The sequence below is a fragment of the Telmatherina bonti genome, assembly GCF_933228915.1.
Source record: "Telmatherina bonti genome assembly, chromosome: 14".
Classification (NCBI taxonomy): Eukaryota; Metazoa; Chordata; class Actinopteri; order Atheriniformes; family Telmatherinidae; genus Telmatherina; species Telmatherina bonti.
In genome coordinates, this window is record NC_136612.1 from 37322773 (window position 1) to 37341182 (window position 18410).

Sequence of the window (18410 nt, forward strand, 5' to 3'; positions counted from 1 at the left end):
CCTCTGCTGGTCACAGGAGGAAACGCACCTTCCAGCTTCCACCTGCAGCTTTCCACATGATGCAGGACTTCAGAGACCTGGACGGCTTTTCTATGTCCACCTTCTGCTCCTGGGACTCAGACCAGATCTGATAGTCCAGCTCTGGAGTCTCAGACTGGTAGCGGGTCCTGCAGGTCTGCAGGGACCATGTCCAGTTCTGTCCAGATCAACGCTGCAGCTGACGGTCACGTCATCAATTATTACTAAATATTTAAACATAAATTATTTTTCATTTTATTTTTATCTTTTTATGTAAAATAAAGTGAAACATGTTTCTTTCCAGACTGTTTAAGATTCAGCTTCATTTGTATCAAAACAGAATCTGGAATAAAATGAGAAAAAAATTAACCAGAGTTTCACCTGAAAAACTCACAAGCAGCAGATTGTTATAAACAAGACACTTTCTATGTTTCATTGTGAATCTAAACTGCTGGATTCTTATCAAAAACACCATTTTTAATAAATTTATTTTAAAAAATCCAAAAGAAATGGAAAAAATTGGAAAACTGCAGAAATATTCAGGTGTAAAATTATGAACATATTTAAACAAAAGTTTCAATATTTTTTAGAGGGTGGGACTTAATAAACAAAATAATCAAAATACAGACTCTGTAATTAATTCATTTTAAATAATCACATTTTAATGGCAGAAAAAAAAAATTGGCCTAAAAAGAAACTTTTTTTTTTATTTAAATGGATTTTAAGAATTTTAACTTCAATCATTTAGTAAAAAAACAAAAAACAAAAGATAATCTTGGAAACAGGCTTTGTAATGAATGAATCTGGATGAACAGGACAGGACTGGAACATTGACAGGAACCACAGTGAGCGTGATGGAAGTCACAGCAGGACTGTGGAAAACTCTGGAATGACAGAGAGTCCATGTCAGACTGACGTGGCTGAACAGTTTGTGAACTGTGACGATGGTGGAAAAGTTTTTAGAAGATCTAAAATGATGAGACAGAAGAATCCACACAGGTGAGACGGCGTTTCCCTGTAAAATCTCTGCTAAACGTTCCACAGAACAGAACATGTGGGCCCACAGCAGAAGCCAGAAGACATATTCATGCAGAATATGTGGTGAAAGTTTGGCTCAGCGTAGCAAAGTGACTTGTCCCAGCAGAGTCCATGCAGGTAAAAAGCCTTTTAGCTGCACTACCTGTGGAAAACGGCTTTCTTCTACAAGTCATCTGACTGTTGATATGAGAAGCCACACAGGTGAGAGGCCTTCTTCCTGTCACACCTGTGGAAAATGTCTCAGTGGGAAGCGTCCACATGCCAAGCCACAGCGGCCAGAAGCCGTATTCCTGGAAAATATGCGCTAAAAGTTTCAGCCAAAGTTCCAGAGAAACAGGCCACATGGCGGGACGCCTCTCCCCAATGACGTGCAGGGAAACGCTGGAAAAGCCCAACTCCACGTTCACATGAGAGCTGGTGGCCCATCAATGCTTTGTACACTAAAGTGATTCTTTTCAGATGCTCACTATGATTGTTTCTATCAGCTGGAGGAGACGAGCCTCTCAGAAGGCTTTCCAGTCTTTTCCTCTTGTGGATGTTTTTCTGCTGGAAATACAAAGAGACGTCAGCAGAGAGGAGGCTCCTCAGCTTGTAGTGTCTGTGTCAGTGATGCTAGAAATGTTGGCCTTTGTTTTGTCTTCTTGTCCACATTCAACTCTCAGCTGTGTCATGTTGTTGGGAATTCCTCCCACACTTTACTGAGACATGACAAAACGTCAGCAGCAGTGTTCTGCAGCAGCGGTGTGTTCTAACCAGCGTGTCGCGTCTGGATCACCTTTTCTACAACATTAAACACAGCCATCAGACAAGCGGACGCTCTCCTGTCCTTCTCATTAAAACAAGACACTTTTCAATCAATAAAAGCCCTTTGAATGTTTCTGGCAGTTTGCTGATTTCATCTGGAAAGTATTGATAAGTGCGTGTGATCGGCCACTAAGTATGTGTACTGGAATAGTAAGACTTAAGATCTTCAGCTGGATCTTTCTGCTTTTACTGACAACACAACACTTGTAGTTTCATACTTTCATAGATTGTGGATCAGTTTGATCAGGTGGAACTGATCCACAATCAGTGTTAGGTCCTAACTGGACAGACGGACGTCCCAGAAGTGGGACGGACTTTGACTTGTTTGACTTCCAAGCTAATGACGACGTCTAACCTTTCTTTTCTTTCTTTAGGTAGAATTTGAGAAAAAGGAAGAAATGAAAGTGAAAGTAATTCCAGGAAGCATCAAACATTAGAATGAAATGCTCTGAAATCATTTCACTTTCTGATATTAAGAGCAAACTAGAAGAAATAAAGACTGAAATGATTGTGAGAGTTTTTATTGAGATAAAAGGAAACATTTGGAGAATGTGACACAAATCAATAATGCATCTTTAATTCAACATGTAACTGCAGCCGACATGAGCTGAACACAACATCCTGATACTCAGTGTGAAGCTTTGACTGGAAACAGACAGAAAAACAACATGTGGATCCTGGAAGAAGCTCAGCTTCCATCTTTAAAGGACTGAAGAGGAAGAAGTTTCCAAGAATCATTTAGAAGAGTTTCACACACAAACTGAATCTGAAAAGATGTTTCTGAGTGAAAGAGACAGACATGTACAGCCTGAAGCATCTGTTCATCAGCTTCTCTGCTGCCAGCAGAGTCTTTACACTCCACACAGAGACACCCAGGAACCAGACCTGGAACCAGACCTGGAACCAGACCTGGAACCAGACCAGGAACCAGACCAGGGCCAGACTCTAAACCCAGCATAGAGAGGATGAGTGAATGTGGTGATGAAGGTGTGGAGGTGGATCAGGGAGTCAGAGGAGACTCTGTAGAAGGACAGAGAGCCAGCTGGACAGTCCACATACACTGCTACTCTGTTAGAGACAGAGGAGGAGGAGGAGGAGGAGGAGGAGGAGGAGGAGGAGGAGGAGGAGGAGGAGGAGGAGGAGATGGGTGTGTATATGTTATTGTGACAGACAGAGTAGCCTCCATCATCAGAGCAGATCAGACTCCAGGACTGATCATTCCATCCAAACCCAGACCTCCTGCTGATTTCTCTGTAACTCACTGCTATATAAACGACTCCTCTCCACTCCACCTCCCAGTAGCAGCGACCAGTCAGAACATTTTCACACAGCAGCTGAGGATTAATAAATCTGTCTGGATGATCAGGATATGACTGAAGCTCCTCCACAAACGTCACCTTCCTGTTGTTGTCAGACAGTTTGAGGTCTCTGCTCACTGTGTTGACGTCGATGGTGAGTGGACAGGAATCTGATGGAGAGAACAAACACAATCCAGCTGCACTTATTGATCTATTGACACTTTGATGTGACTGATGAATGAGTGATGGGACGGTGTGAAGATGGTTGAATGTGATGAATCCAGTGAAAAACACACTTACACTTCCTCAGACCTGGTCTCAACCATGCTTCTCCAGCAGGCTCCACCCTGAAAGGAGGAGGGGGGTCAGAGCATGCTAACATGGACATGACATGTCTCTCATTTAGACCCAACCACAGCACTGCTTCAGCCATCACCTTCATCACTACTGATAGAATCACAGCTTTAGATCAGAACAAACTATTGTGCTGCTTTATTTGTTGACTTATCAAAAGCATTGTGTGTGTCTGATCGGGAGGACCGGGATAATTCCTGGTGGGCCGGACTTATGTTTGGTTTTCCTATTTATTTATTTATCATTTGTTTATCACCAAGCATCATTAGACTGTTAATAACAAACCTGCAGAGAACAGAGCAGTTTTTATTCTTTATTCATAAGGATTAGATCTCCATGGACACTAATTTGCTTGATATTTAATATTCAGAAAAGGAAATTCTGATGTAAAGAATAGAGTTGGAGATTTCCCCTTTAACTCTGCTTTTTATTTTTGTGAAGTTGTGATGAAACTGTTTACTTACAGTGAAAAAAGAGTTTATAGTGTTATTAGAAAGTAAAACTCTTTCTATTATCTTCTATTTAATGTTTAATATTTTATGTATGACTTTACCTTTAAGGTTTGGACATCTATGAACATTTATTGAACAGAATGTAGATTCTGATTTTGTTCTAAAAGATGTGTTGGAGATGTTCAACAACATCTGAGTTGAAATAAATCTGAATTATGAAACAATCCTTACTTGCACTAAATTGGAGATATTTTAGAAAACTAGACTGGATTAAAAGGGGTTGCAGAGCAGTGTGCAAGTGTAGACTTAACATGTAAGGTTATCATTGGTTGGTTTTAAAAGGTCATAGTGGGCTGGTCTGAGGCATAAAACTCCAGGGCTGAAAATGAGTCCCACTCCGGATCTGCAGTTGATCACAATATTCTGCTGAATAGATTACGCAATCTAGGTTTCCATACGAGTGGCTGTGATTGGTTCTCTGACTACTTATCATCGAGGCGTCAATGTGTAAAGTCTGGTTGTCACGTGGTTCTGTGCTCTTAACAAGGATGATGGTGCAGTCATCGCTCCGTTGAGGTGCTTTATTTACAACTCCTCCTAGGGCTGCTCCATTATGGTCAAAATAATAATCACAGTTATTTGGACAAACTGAGATCTGGATTATTTAACACAATTCTCCATTATCTTTAACAAGATGAATTTATTTAACATTAAACAGGCTTTTAAACAATGTCTTTAGGATTCCACATATTTTAGAAAACAAACAACATGAAGCTTTGTCTTGACAAAGTTCAAATACTGATGTAAACTCAATAGATAAATATAAACTATGTTGTAGTGAACTTCCACAACCTACTGCCATTATTCTACATTGCACCTGCAGCCGGAGGCGACTGGGAGACTGGCCGCCGGGTGCTTTAGGACGGGAGAGGCTCCCGCTGCTCCTTCCTTACAGCAACTGCAGAACAATATGAGCCTTCAAGTCAGTCGCCAAAACACCAGAAAAGTCTCCAATAACTCCAGTAAAAGTCGCTAGATTTGTCGCTTTGAACAAAAAAGTCACCAAGGGGGTTTGAAAGTCTCCAGATTTAGAGAGAAAGTCTCCAAGTTGGCAACAGTGTCTGAATGAAAGCAAAGCGGCTGTGGGAGGAGTTTACAGCACAGCGCTGCAACGCCAGAGACGCTCGATTAGCAGCTGAAGACAGCAGGAGAGGAAACTGCAGAGAGGAAAGAAATCACACCCTTTTATTTTTATCATCGTTGGAAACCCAGATCGTCACTGAGATTAAAATCTGATTAATCTTCCAGCCCTAACTCCTCCAAAGTGCAGCAATATATACAGTGTCCCGTCCCAGTATGTACAATATTTACAATATGTACAAGATCTCACCAATAGTTCTCTAGATGCCAGCTTCACAATACACATTCCAACCTACTCGCCACCCTGCCAGCTCAGAAATGAGCTCCTTATAAACATCAAGCTCCTCCCCTAACAGGAAGCTTCCCAGTTACCACAGATAGTAGGCTTTTTCTGAAACACCGTTTGTTCTCCATAACAAATATGCATACCAAAACATTCCACAAAGGAAACACATTTAAACATTCCCAACATCAGTAGAATCATCATAACACAGGTCAAAATAAACAGGATTATTCATGTGATACGGCGTTTCAGTGCATCACGTGACGGTGACGTCACTGCCGCATTGCGACAGGTTGACGTCTTAAACGCGGCCCGAGCGTTGCCTCGGTTTTCACAAACTACCAGCAGGCCTGGAGATGCACGGTAAGTAACTGTCCAGCAGCTTATTCCCAGTATTAGTAAGGAGACAACTGGGTGTGCTCCCCTAATGATCTGCTAACAGTAGGTGGAACGTCGGGAATGCGGCTGCTAACCGGTACCGTGGGTGTGTCTCTGGTGGCGTGATGGTCCTCAGGACCACCGTCAGCTAGGTACAGGTGTGTGTGTGTGTGTGTGTGTTTGGTGTCGGTCTGCAGGGTGTGTGACAAGGCTTCTTTGTCACACTACTAATTTTAAGTTCTGACATCGTACCTGTAACTAAAGGTGTACCACCAGGGTCTGTATCGGGACCTTTTCACCGTTTCTGTCTCGGGCCGATAGGAGCTGCCTTTGTATTTTAGATGTTTGTGGCCAACGCATGTTTTTATCTTTGTGTTTTTAATGCATGTTTTTCTGTGGTTTATGTGTTTGTTTTTATGGACTTTTTGGCCATGGATTATGAACAATGGAGTGCAGCTCCACCCTGTTACGTTTCCCCTTTCCCAATTATGGTGGATTGGTGGACAATAAAAAGGACTGATTCAGCAACAGGTGAGACCGATCAGCGGAAAGAGATCCCTTGGAGCGCGGACAACCGGCAATGGAGAAACGGAAACGCCTGCTTCAAGATAAGTAAAGGGACGAACCAAACCCTTAGGACATAGTGTGGATGCGTTAAGAAAAGAGACAAACAGTTGCCGATTATCTCACTCCGGGTTTCTCTTGGCAGGACTTCAGACTCTTGGCACAGCGGGGCCAAGCAACGCGGACACCGCAGAGCAAAGAGATCCTCCGCTTGATGCAGAAGGAGGAAGGACTTAGCGCCGTCGCACGCCGCCACACACATTCACAAGATGCTGGTTCGCCTTCTAGGAGGATTGTGGACAGGGGCTTACAAGGGACTCATAAGGACCGGGTGCCCTGTCCCCTCCATTTATTGGGTTGGACTATTTTATTTCTTTTATCCTTTTTAAATTCACGTTTTAGCTTTAAGTAAGAGAGTGAATAAACACCTTTGTTTTTAAATTCCACTGTCATTCGTGTGTGTGTTGGTGTGGCCCGGGGATCAACTGGAAGTCACAACTTGTGACATATTAACAATATAATTCCTTCTCTTAGTGACTGTCATGCCCGCTGACATGCAGATGACACTATCCTGTATTGTACTGCTGACTCCATGGCCACAGAGAAACTCCAGCTTTCTTTTAATATTCTTCAGGAGGCTCTTATCAGCTTAAAGCTGGTTTTAAATGACAAAAAGACTAAATTGATGTTATTTTCCCGTTCCAGAAACATGGACGGCAGCAACACATTTTTATTTTTATCTAGCAGGGATGGCTCTCGCATTCAGCGAGTCACTGAATAGAAGTATGTCGGCCTCTGGAGAGATGAAAAATGAACCTTTAGGTACCATGTCAATGCTCTTGTCTCCGCTCTACGACACTCTACGGCTTCCTGTATGGGAACAAATCATACCTATCCCTAACTGGCAGGAAGAAAACAGTTGCCTGTCTTTTTATCAGGGTTGGATTACGGCGACATCATCTATAGACATGCAGCAGCAACAACCCTCAAACCTCTGGACTCCATCTACCTCTCTGCTCTCAGATTTCTTACCGGGGAGAGCTATGACACCCACCACTGCCTCTTCTATCAGAAGGCTGGCTGCTCCTCTCTCAGTGACAGATGCAGGAAACACTGCTATTTTTTATTTTTAAGGCTCTGACTGGAAAACTGCCTCCATACATTTCATCCCTACCAGAGAGGAGCTGTGGGTTTGATCCCAGTCGTTCCAGTAGCCTGACCTCTTTAAAGTCCCGTTTGTTTGAGTTGGGCCTTCTCTTTTAACGCTCCAGATACATGGAACACTTCAGTAATCTCTGGGACTGGAGATCATCCCACCTTTTATTGATTTTAAATGTTTCATCTGGATTTGTTCTGATTTTATTGTTCTGTGTTTATGATGTGTTGCTGTAAACTCGTCGTCCCTGTAAATGAGGGAAACCTCAGTGACTAACCAGTTCAAATAAAGGTTAAATAAATGAGTGACAGCTTGTCATTTCTGGGAGCACATGTATAGAGAAGAAACTGACTGAATGGGGGTGAAGAGGGTCTGGTGTGAACGAGACGGGAGCTCATATGCAGGCTCTGAAATAATGGCACACATTGATGGAAAGATCAGTTAGCTGACAGGAATAAACCTGCAAACAGGTTAAGAGGATAAAGTAGTGACAGAAACATGATGGAAATACTTTAGAAGAAGGAATCTGAAGTGAAATGTGTCCAACAGGCAACAATACAGGCTGTGGAAATAAAAAGCAGCATGATGGACTGAGGCTGCAGCAGAGGCCGACCGATGGAAGAAAGGTTGGAGAAAAAACTCACTAATTCTGGAAAGAAGAGCAGAAAAACCAGATCACACATTTAGGAATTGATCAAGCTTTGATGGATCTTTCTGTCGGTGAGAAGCAGGAGCTTGTCATGCAGATAAAGCTTTTCATTCTATAGATTTTATAAAAAAGAAAAGAAAAAGTCACGTTCAGAAGTTCATTTTTCTGACGGCCTCATTCACTGACAGTTTTTTTGAACTTGTCCAGCATGAAAGCAGCAGAATGATGGTCTGGCTGCTGTGTTCTGCTGAGCAAAGAGGAGCTTCATAGATATAAAGATCCCCTTCATCATTTAAGTTTTTATTTTATTAGTTTATGTAGAATAAATGTTGGTTTTACTGAGTTTCCATGGTACAGCTGGACCTGAGCGGAGAAGAAGACAGAACAAGGATAGAAAGAGAACAGAAAGGAAAGTAAACAGAAGACAAAGAGGAGACAGAAATACACCAGGAAGGAAACACTGCAATCCAATCACAGCTTCTAGACCATCTGCTGCACCTGTACAGAGACATAAAGGGCATCTCATGGCCCCCCCAGGAAGACAAAGTCAGCAACTGAAGGAGCACCAGAGATGAACAAAGTGGAAAAATGGATTTCAACTAAAAGCAGAAACACACACAGAAGTAAATGAAGGGAAAATGTGTGTTAGTGAGTAAACCTGCAGGACGACTCAGTGACTGTGTCACATGCAGAACACACGGAGTGAAACGTGTTCGCACAAGAGTCATCATGCCAATGTGACCCCGCCTGCACAAAGGTCAGAGGCAGGCCAGGAGGACCCTGAGACCCAACGGTAGCCACCCCGACCACAGACCCCAGCCCCCCACCCTGAAGTCAGCCCAGCGCCCGGCCACGAGGGGGCAGAGGGAGGCCCCGGCCAGAGCCCCCCCACAGTCAGTGGGCACAAGCCCCAGGGGGCCGAGACCGGCAGATGTAGACCCTGCCGGGTACCAGGCACCCAGGGTGGACAGGACACAGGCCCCTAAACCTCCCAATCCCACAGTTAGGGGGCCCACACAGCGCCCACAGAGGACTGGGACCCACAGCTGACCACCCAGCGGGGGCCAGTCCACACCCCGGTGCACCAGTAGACTGGTCAGTGACACAGTTTTAACGTCTCTCTTCACATCTACGAGCGTTGCCAACTTTCAGAAGTGGACATAAGGGACGGCCACCGCAGCTCCTCGGGGCCATGACCACCACGGCCCCCCTCCCACAGCAGTGCTGGCTTTTATGTTGTGTCTATAAAGTGCTGTTAATTAGGCTCCATAAAGCCGTAATAACATGCTTCTATATTTAATATATAACAGGGAAATATAGAAGAAAAAACTGCAGAATCAGTGAAGCTGGTTACTGAGAAGCTGCATGATGGAGCATTTGGCAGCAGCTAGGGATGCACTGATCCACTTTTTGGGAGTTCCGATCCGATACCGATATCTGAACTTTGAATATTTACCGATACCAGATGTGTTTATGTCAACATTATTGTGACTATGGTTATTACTGCTGTTATAACTGTGTAAGATTTCATGAGGTTGTAATAAATGACCCATCCTTTCTGAAGTTACCTCACCAATACAAATATAATAACATTATAGATCTCACAGTTTCAACAAGTTTTATTCTGATTTGGCATATTTTACCTAAATACAACTATAAATGTGTGGTTTTGAAACAAAGATCCAGCTTTTAGTGTCGTGTTCCTCATCGCATGCGGCTCACTGACTCGTGAAGCAGCCGCTGGCTTTCTGAAAATGCATCTAAACAAGTCATAATGATCCTCAACGCTGCAGTTCTCTCCACAAACAAGAGCTGCAGGCTGCTTGCAGAAACTTTGCTGTCCTAACGGCCCTAACTGACCCTGTCAGAGTTGCCAGTTCTGGCTGATTTCAGCTGCAGCGAACTCCACCAAAGAGCTGCTCCGTCGGTAGCTCCGTATATATAATGAAAAAGAAACGCCCACATTCTGGAGGCATTATTGTATTTTCACCAGATACTGTTGCATAAGAATACCATTACTCATCAACATTTAGGATAACCATTCCTTGCTAAAAAGCTGAATGTTACCGATTTGGCAACGTAGCAGGATACGTAGCGTGGGAACGCTGTTTGTCTGGGGGGGTCTGGTGGTTCTCCTCGTCTTAGTTTATTGAGTGCAGCTCTTGTTGAATTAATAGTGAGGATCACTGTTTCAGTGGAACAAAAAATGTCACATTTTAACATTGAAGGCATTTATTTCTTTTAAAACACGTCTGGAACATGTCATCAAACACATCTGTGCTAGCTTGATACTGGTACCGATACAGATACCAGTATCGGTTGTGGTATCGGCACACTTTTATTAATACCAGGTACGAGTACACACGTTTGATATTGAGGGATGCACCAATACCAATACTGGTACTGGTATCGGTGCATCCCTAGCAGCAGCAGCAACTAAAGCAGGTCTGCTTGTGTGGAGGGAGCAACAATGAACTTTTAAACTAGAATCCAAACAAACTGAGAACTTAAAACTACTAAAATAAAAATTCTTTTAAAAATAGAAAAGTTTTCTCTGAACAGCATTTATTTATTAACTGTTAATCCATGAGTCTGACTTATTGTTAAAATGGACATATATAATATTTAGATGGGTGAATACTACTGTATATTAAATAAATGATCATTTAATCAACTGTAAAAACTCAACATGGTAAACAATCAAAGCACAACAGTCTCCTGCAGCAGCTCCACCATGTTCTGACATCTTCTGCTAAAAGGACGTCATGTCCCACACTGGATCAGTCAGAACCGGGTCACTTCTGTGTTCTTACATGTCTGCAGCGTTGCCTTCCTGATGCATGATGTGTGACATCAGACAGCCCACCATGCGCCATGCAAACACTCGCTGACACATTTTACACTTTGTCCTGTAACCGTCTCCACTGACGCTGTCCAGCTAATGAAAGCGTCTTGGCTTTGGAGGACGTGGTGGCGTATCGGTGCAGAGGACATCTTTAAAAGGCGTCAGTGTTGTGAGCAGCATAGACATAATATATTGTAGACGCTGCATTAGCTATTGGAGATGGAGAAATGCAGCCGCCATATTGAACCGATGCCACCAGAAAAAGCTGCTGAACTTGTTAATGGTCACTTTTTTTTGTTTTGATAGGCTGACTGAAACACAGCGTCACAACATCTATTAACTGGATGGAACTAATAGTTAAGGTGGAGTGCTGCTACACCTGAGCAAAGGTTTTCCGTTGGAGACTCAGCTTCAGATTAAATGTAACGGTATGTAGGCATGTAGATATTTATTTAGTGCAGGCGTTTTTTTTTTCTTTTTTCCTTCACAAGCAGATGGAGAAGCTTCATTCAGCTTCTATGCTCCACATGTCTGGAAGAAACTCCCAGAAAGCCTCAGATCAGCTGGAACATCCAGGTGAAAGACCCTCCTGTTCTCACCTGCATTTCTAGATTTCTTATTTAAAAGTCCAAATCTGCTGTTTTATTAGAAACTTGATTTTATTTTAAACTTGATAATGTTTAATAGTTTCTATCTGATGTTCTTTCTCCTTCCTTTCTCTCTTGTTCCTTGCTCCTGCAGATGTTCTTCTTCAAGACCATCTATGGATATTTTATGTTTCTGCTGTGAGTAGAAGGAAAAAACAAATTCTGTGTGTAATAGTTCATCTAACACTCCATCTGACTGAGTGAAGGACAGAGAAACATGTACAGATCTTCCTCCTCTATCAGACATGATGTGGCTGCAGCAGCCTCTCCATACCTGAGTCTGTGTGGATCCTTCAGTGCAGCCATCAGCAGCTTCACTCCTGACTCTCCTGGATGGTTGTAGCTCAGGTCCAGATGTTTCAGATGGGATGGGTTAGAGGTCAGAGCCGAGGCCAGAGAAGCACAGCCTTCCTCTGTTATCAGACATCCTGACAGGCTGCAGAAAACATGAATTAACTAAAATAATAGCTTCATCTAAACCATCCACCTGTATCTTAGACCCTCTCCCAACGAGCCTCTTTAAGGACACTTTCCCTTTAGTTGATACATCACTATTAAATCTTATAAATATGTCTTTAGTGACAGGATATGTACCACAATCATTTAAAACTGCTGTAATCAAGCCTTTACTTAAGAAGCAATCTCTGGATCCAGAGGTGATAGCAAATTATAGACCTATATCTAACCTCCCGTTTATGTCCAAAATTCTGGAGAAAATAGTTTCCGCTCAGCTACATGCCCACCTGAGCAGAAATAATTTATGCGAGGAGTTTCAGTCAGGATTTAGAGCTCATCATAGCACTGAGACAGCATTGGTGAAAGTTACTAATGACCTTCTTATGGCCTCAGACAAAGGACTTGTGTCCCTACTTATCTTGCTTGATCTTAGTGCTGCATTTGATACAGTCGATCATAACATTCTGTTACAGAGACTAGAACAGGTGGTTGGAATTACAGGTACAGCGTTAAGCTGGTTTAAATCATATTTATCTGATAGACTTCAGTTTGTTCATGGAAATGACAAGTCCTCCTCACAAACTACAGTAAGTCATGGAGTTCCTCAAGGTTCTGTACTTGGACCAATACTCTTCACACTATATATGCTCCCTTTAGGCAAAATTATTAGACAACATGGAATAAACTGTCATTGTTATGCAGATGATACTCAGATATACTTATCCTATACCAAGCGGAGTTCTTCATTCGCAGACTGCAGGCTTACTTGTGGTTCCTAGAGTCTCAAAGAGCCGAGCAGGAGGCAGAGCCTTTGGTTATCAGGCCCCTCTCTTATGGAATAAGCTCCCAGTTAGTGTTAGGGAAGCAGACACCCTCCCCACCTTTAAGACTAGGCTGAAGACTTATCTTTTTGATAAGTCCTATAGCTAGGGATGGTTAGCATCCCTTAGTTATGCTGCTATAGGTTTAGACTGCTGAGGGACATTTCCTGATACACTGAGCTTCTTTCTCTTTATCTCTCTCTTTTACACCCCCCCCCCCAATAACAGTGTTGCATCATTAACATGTATGTCTCCTGTCTCAGCAGGTCTCCCTGGCTGGGAGTAGCAGTTCCTGTTGTCTGTTGTCTTTCTGTCCTCTTCCCCCCCACACAGCAGAGGCAGATGGCTGCCTGTCCTTGAGCCGGGTTCTGCCGGAGGTTTCCTTCCTGTTAAAAGGGAGTTTTTTCCTTCCCACTGTCGCCAGTGTGCTTGCTCAGGATGGGAGATTGAGTTGGACTCAACTCAATCTGTTGGTTTCCGTATATAGGCTGTTATGAATTGGCTTTCATTATGTTTTCTTTTTCCTGTCTGTAAAGCATCTTGAGATGGCATTGCTGTGATTTGATGCCATATAAATAAAGTTGAATTAAATTAAATTTAATTGAATTGAACAGAAAACACAAAAACCTAGAGAGACTTGCAGTGAAAGTAAAGCTGAATGAAGAACTGGACCCGTCTCTCATTGTTCCCTTTGTGTTGCTGCTTATTGTGGAGTGTTGTGGTTTTTGTACTGCAATGACACTTCAAGGCCACTGTAGATATTCATCCAAACAGCTTCTGCAGGTATCATGTTAGTCATGAATAAAAACTCCTTTAAACACTCAGTGTGATGAATCCTGACCTGAGAGTTTCCAGTTTGCAGTTTGGACTCTTCAGTCCACCAGACAACTTCTTCACTCCTGAATCCTGCAGGTTGTTGTTACTCAGGTCCAGTTCTGTAAGACTGGAGGACTGGGAGCTGAGAACTGAGGACAGATCTTCACAGCTTCTCTCTGAGAGACCAAACACACTCAGCCTGGAGAGAAAGTTTCAGAGAAAAATGAAAATAAGACATGTGAGAAGAAGATGACAAGATCAGGACTCATGTTGAACGTCTCCTCAAAGATCACCTGTAGAGAAAATCAGGTTGAACTCTGCAGAGTTTCATTGTGGTTTTACTGTTTAGGATCTTAAATGTTTCACTGTTTTGTTTTAAATCTGGTACATAAATAAATCTATTTTTTTAACTTTTTTTCAAGTACAATGAAAAAACAAAATAAAGAAACAGACATAGGAGGTGAATATGAACCAAAACAAACTGACATCAGTGTGCTGTCCTCACAACACGTGACTATGTGAAGCTAGACAGGCAGCGAACAAAGCAGCAAATATAAAGTTCTCCACACAAGGCTTGCTTTTCTTGTTATCACTGAAGATCTTTATGAATTATTATATTTGCATTTCCATTTTTATAACCGAAACATACTGCCTGTACTTCCAGGGACTTATAGTGGGGGCTTCTGCCTGGAAAGACAGGTCTTGTCAAGTCCTGGAATAAGTATAAGGGAGCATTAAAAGATCAGATGAGGTCTGACTTTGGCAGCATGTTGAGGCTGAAGCAACTGAGTCATATATAGAGAAGACTGACCAAGTAATGATCTGAAGACTTTTGTCTGCAAATAAGCCCAAATTCTCCCACTAGGATGGTATTTGTAGGAGCCATAAATGTAGTTTAGACGGGGAATCATCACTGGGTGGATGGTTGGTGTTACATGGTTGTCATGGTGATGTGGAGTGGGGTCACATGGATGGGAACCAGTGTAAATCTAAACCAGTGTTTCCAGTCCTGCTCCTCCAGTTCCACTGCCCTGCATGTTTTAGAGGCAGCCCTACTTTAACACACCTGAATGAAATGAACGGCTCATTTACAGGCTGCAAAGAACTTGATGAGGAAGTTGAGGAATCTGAATCAGGTGTGTTGGAGTAGGAACACGTCTAAGACATGCAGGGCAGTGGTACTGGAGGACCAGGACTGACAAACACTGGACTAAACTATTGTAGGTGTTATTTTAGGATTTTCTACACTGCTGGTCCTGAGAACACATTTAGTTTCATGTTTACATGCAAATGAGTGTGAAAGGAACCTTGAAACGTGGACGTTGAGCCTTGTCTGCCTGGAGGACTGGGATCTGAGAACTGAAGACAGAACCTCAACCCCTTCACCTGAGAGGACACAGCTGCTCAGTCTGAAAATGAAGAAGATTTGTCTTAAAATGATGCCACATTAAATGCTGATGATGAGCTGAGAGACTCATGCAACAAAGAAAAATGATGAAAATTTCTTCTGGGAGGAAAAAACAGGAACATGAAGCCAAACACTCATCTATTCTTTTCTTCATATATAAGACTAATATTGCTTTAAGTTTATTCCAGAGACCAGCCAACATTTTGGGCTTTGTGTAGTATTTCCTTTAAATGAATAAGTGTTGATATGTTGGACTTGTTCTGTCCATCTTCCAGTCGGTTAGTAGCTACATGAGCTAAATCAGGTAAGGCTGAATGAACCGACATAACAAGAACCTTTTTCATGCTAATGTGTTCATCTGGAGAAATTCCATTCTGTTTATTTCTAAATAGTCCAGAAATGTTTCACATTATTGGATCACAAAGACTTTATGAAGCTGAAGAAGTAAAACCAACCTGAGAGTTTCCAGGTTACAATGTGGACTCTGCAGACCAGCAGACAGCTGCTTCATTTCCAAGTCCTGGATGTTCAGGTCCAGGTCCAGTTCCTTCAGTCTGGAGGACTGGGAGCTGAGAACTGAGGACAGAGCTGAACATCCTCCATCTGAGAGGGAACATCCAGTCAGTCTGAAGAGAAGGAATTGAACAAAACATTTGTGTTAAATTTCTGTCACATTTAATGTTAAGGAACAACTAAGATACATTCCTTTAAAAAAGAAAAAAGTTCTGTAAAGGCAGAATATCTGCTGAACTTCTAATGAGGAGCTGTGAAAAGTTTCACTGTTTTTACTTTATCCAGAAGGTTTTATTGGACTGAGTCAAGTTTTTTGTCGAAATTGTGCAAATTTCTCCCATCAGCTACAAATATCTCACAATCAGCAAACATTTTTCATTTGATCAATAATCAATGATACATCTTCAGTTTACCATGGAATGATAAAGTGTATAAATTTACAGCTGGTTTCACAACAACCACACATGTAAAGTGATAATTATATACAATCTGTTTAACCATTTACAGACAGACAGACAAATAGACAGACAGTAAATAACGGTGTAGAAGGTCAGAGTGGATCAAAAATAATTATACACAAAACGTCTCACAAACAGAATTTTCAAAATGGAAACTGACCTTGTTCTCAAAGGGAACATTTAGAAATTTGAATGAACAATGTGAAACGTTTATTGAAGACCAGTTGAAAATAAAATTGAAGTAGCTAGAGAGAAAAGGGTCTTCATGTGCAAGTGGGGATGGGAGTGATGTAAAAAACTGTAAATGTTGTGGTTGTGAAGTCTGACTCCCAGAATAAATAGGCCTGACACACAGATTCAAGAGTTTTTCTACCTGGAGACGACCTGGATTTCACCGTGTCTCGGCCCACAACACAATCAAGGAGTAGAATGACTGCTTTGGAAGCTTTGGCTATGTTACAAGAAATGCAAGATTGAGACTCTGATGGTGGAAATGAGGACTTTACATTTGAAGATGAAACATACAACACAGATGCAGATTCTTCATCGGATGAGGATGTGACTTCTACTGAAACATAAAACCCTGCACAGCAGGAAGAAAACCTGAGTCAGCATCATGAGGCGACAAGACTTTCTCAAGGAAAAACATTGCAGTGCCAGGTTCGCAAGCTCTGCTACAGAAACCAAAGCAGTGAGCGTTCTGTGCCTTGCAAAAAGTTTACCTATCATAAATGTAGGAAGGACTCACCTTGGGTTTGTGGAAACTGCTAAACGGGACAGTTGTGGGCTGATATAGTTTTCTGTTCATTCTGTAGCCTATATGTATGAGCACCAGTGCTTTAAGTGGAACAAAATAAGTGCTGATACTCCATTCATGACTTGCTGTCAGTTTGACAAAAAGTTGACAGAAACAGCAGGGCAGGACACCAGAAAAGATGGCTTGTGAGAAGGAGAACAGATAGAATTCCTAGTGATCACAACCTTATCCAGGAAAAAACTTAGAAACTTATCACATAATTCCTGGAAGCTTCCAGTGGGGCATTGAGAGCGGTTTTATTGTGTGATATAAAACACGGGGATTGTATGTGTTTGCTGCTATTAAAAGAAATATTTTGCTCTTGCACATTTCACACTTCTTTGATAGCGGTACCAGCTCTCTCTCAGCATCATACAAAAAACACTAGTTTGTCCTTTTTCCACTTTTGCTCGTATCGCCTGCACTCCCATCTAATGGCACGGGTATGATCACTTAACAAGGGGTCGGGTCTGGGCTTTAATCACCTTGTTTTGACCAGTGCCATAGGATTTAGTACAGTAAGGCACAATTAATTGAAACTAGCAAGGACACCCTCAGTGCTTAAAGACACAGAAGGCTGCAAATCAGCGTCATTAAAAATGGCGGCGAAAAGAGCAGCAGTGGAGGAGTTAAAAACACGGCCGCACCGGGCCAGACGGGGGTTTTAAATGATTGAGCAGAGGGAATAAAATCAACTAAAACAGGCATGTGATCTGAAAACACTGCATCCCTAATTTTAACATTACAGATGGATAAGCCACATGATAAGACAAGGTCCAATGTGTGACTAGATTGTCGGTGAAAAGACCTACTCACCAAAGTCCAAAGGCATCTATTAAGTCTAAAAAGTCCTTCACAAGAGGCTTCTATAAGCAACACATGATATTAAAGTCCCCAGTGACTAAAACTTGGTGATACTTTGATCAAATTTAGCCCAAGAAGACAGAAAAGTGTCATTAAAAGTTCTTGTTGTACTTTAGAGGCGGATAAATCACTGCACTTAGCAGTGGAGGAGCGCGACCCAGTCCAAAAGGACTCTGTTCAAAGTTGGAGAAAATAGTCTGAAGAGCCACCTGCTTAAACTCCAAACTTGATTTATAGACTATAGCCAAACCTCCTCCATGACCCACAGACCTCAGGGTATTAAAGTAAGAGCAACAGCGATGTTCTGTTTTGACACAACCTTCTGTTATTAGGAATACGGTATGAGCACCGCGTTAGAGTGGAGTCTTGCCGATTGCATGACATACCAGCAGATGTAGCCAGGACGCCCCATGGATCACCATTACCGCGGGGAGGAGGAAGTGGCGGCACAGAGAAAGGAAGCAGAAGTGGGGCTGTAGAGCCGGCGGGCTAGCGAGGCTATGTAAACAGCCAAACAGACCACTGCTTCCCAGCATTTTTTTGACAAATGCAAGATCCCTCGCCGACAAATTAGATGAGCTGAAGATGACAACGAATAAGACCATCGGGGATTGCTGGGTTTTGCTCATAACTGAGGCCTGGCTTCATTCAT

General features: G+C 42.4%; 1 protein-coding gene across 1 annotated transcript in view; it reads right to left on the minus strand.

Annotated features, from left to right (window-relative positions):
- Nucleotides 1–2378: 2378 nt before the first annotated feature.
- LOC306765697 (uncharacterized protein) overlaps nucleotides 2379–18410 on the minus strand; it is a gene marked incomplete at its 5' end in the record, with an annotated part of 31496 nt that continues 15464 nt past the window's right edge. The window contains 5 exons of the mRNA XM_079253181.1: nucleotides 2379–3328; nucleotides 3459–3505; nucleotides 11901–12062; nucleotides 13745–13918; nucleotides 15583–15753. Of these exons, the coding sequence (XP_079109307.1) occupies nucleotides 2712–3328; nucleotides 3459–3505; nucleotides 11901–12062; nucleotides 13745–13918; nucleotides 15583–15753 (1171 nt within the window). The 3' untranslated portion in view covers nucleotides 2379–2711. The remainder of the gene's footprint in view (nucleotides 3329–3458; nucleotides 3506–11900; nucleotides 12063–13744; nucleotides 13919–15582; nucleotides 15754–18410) is intronic.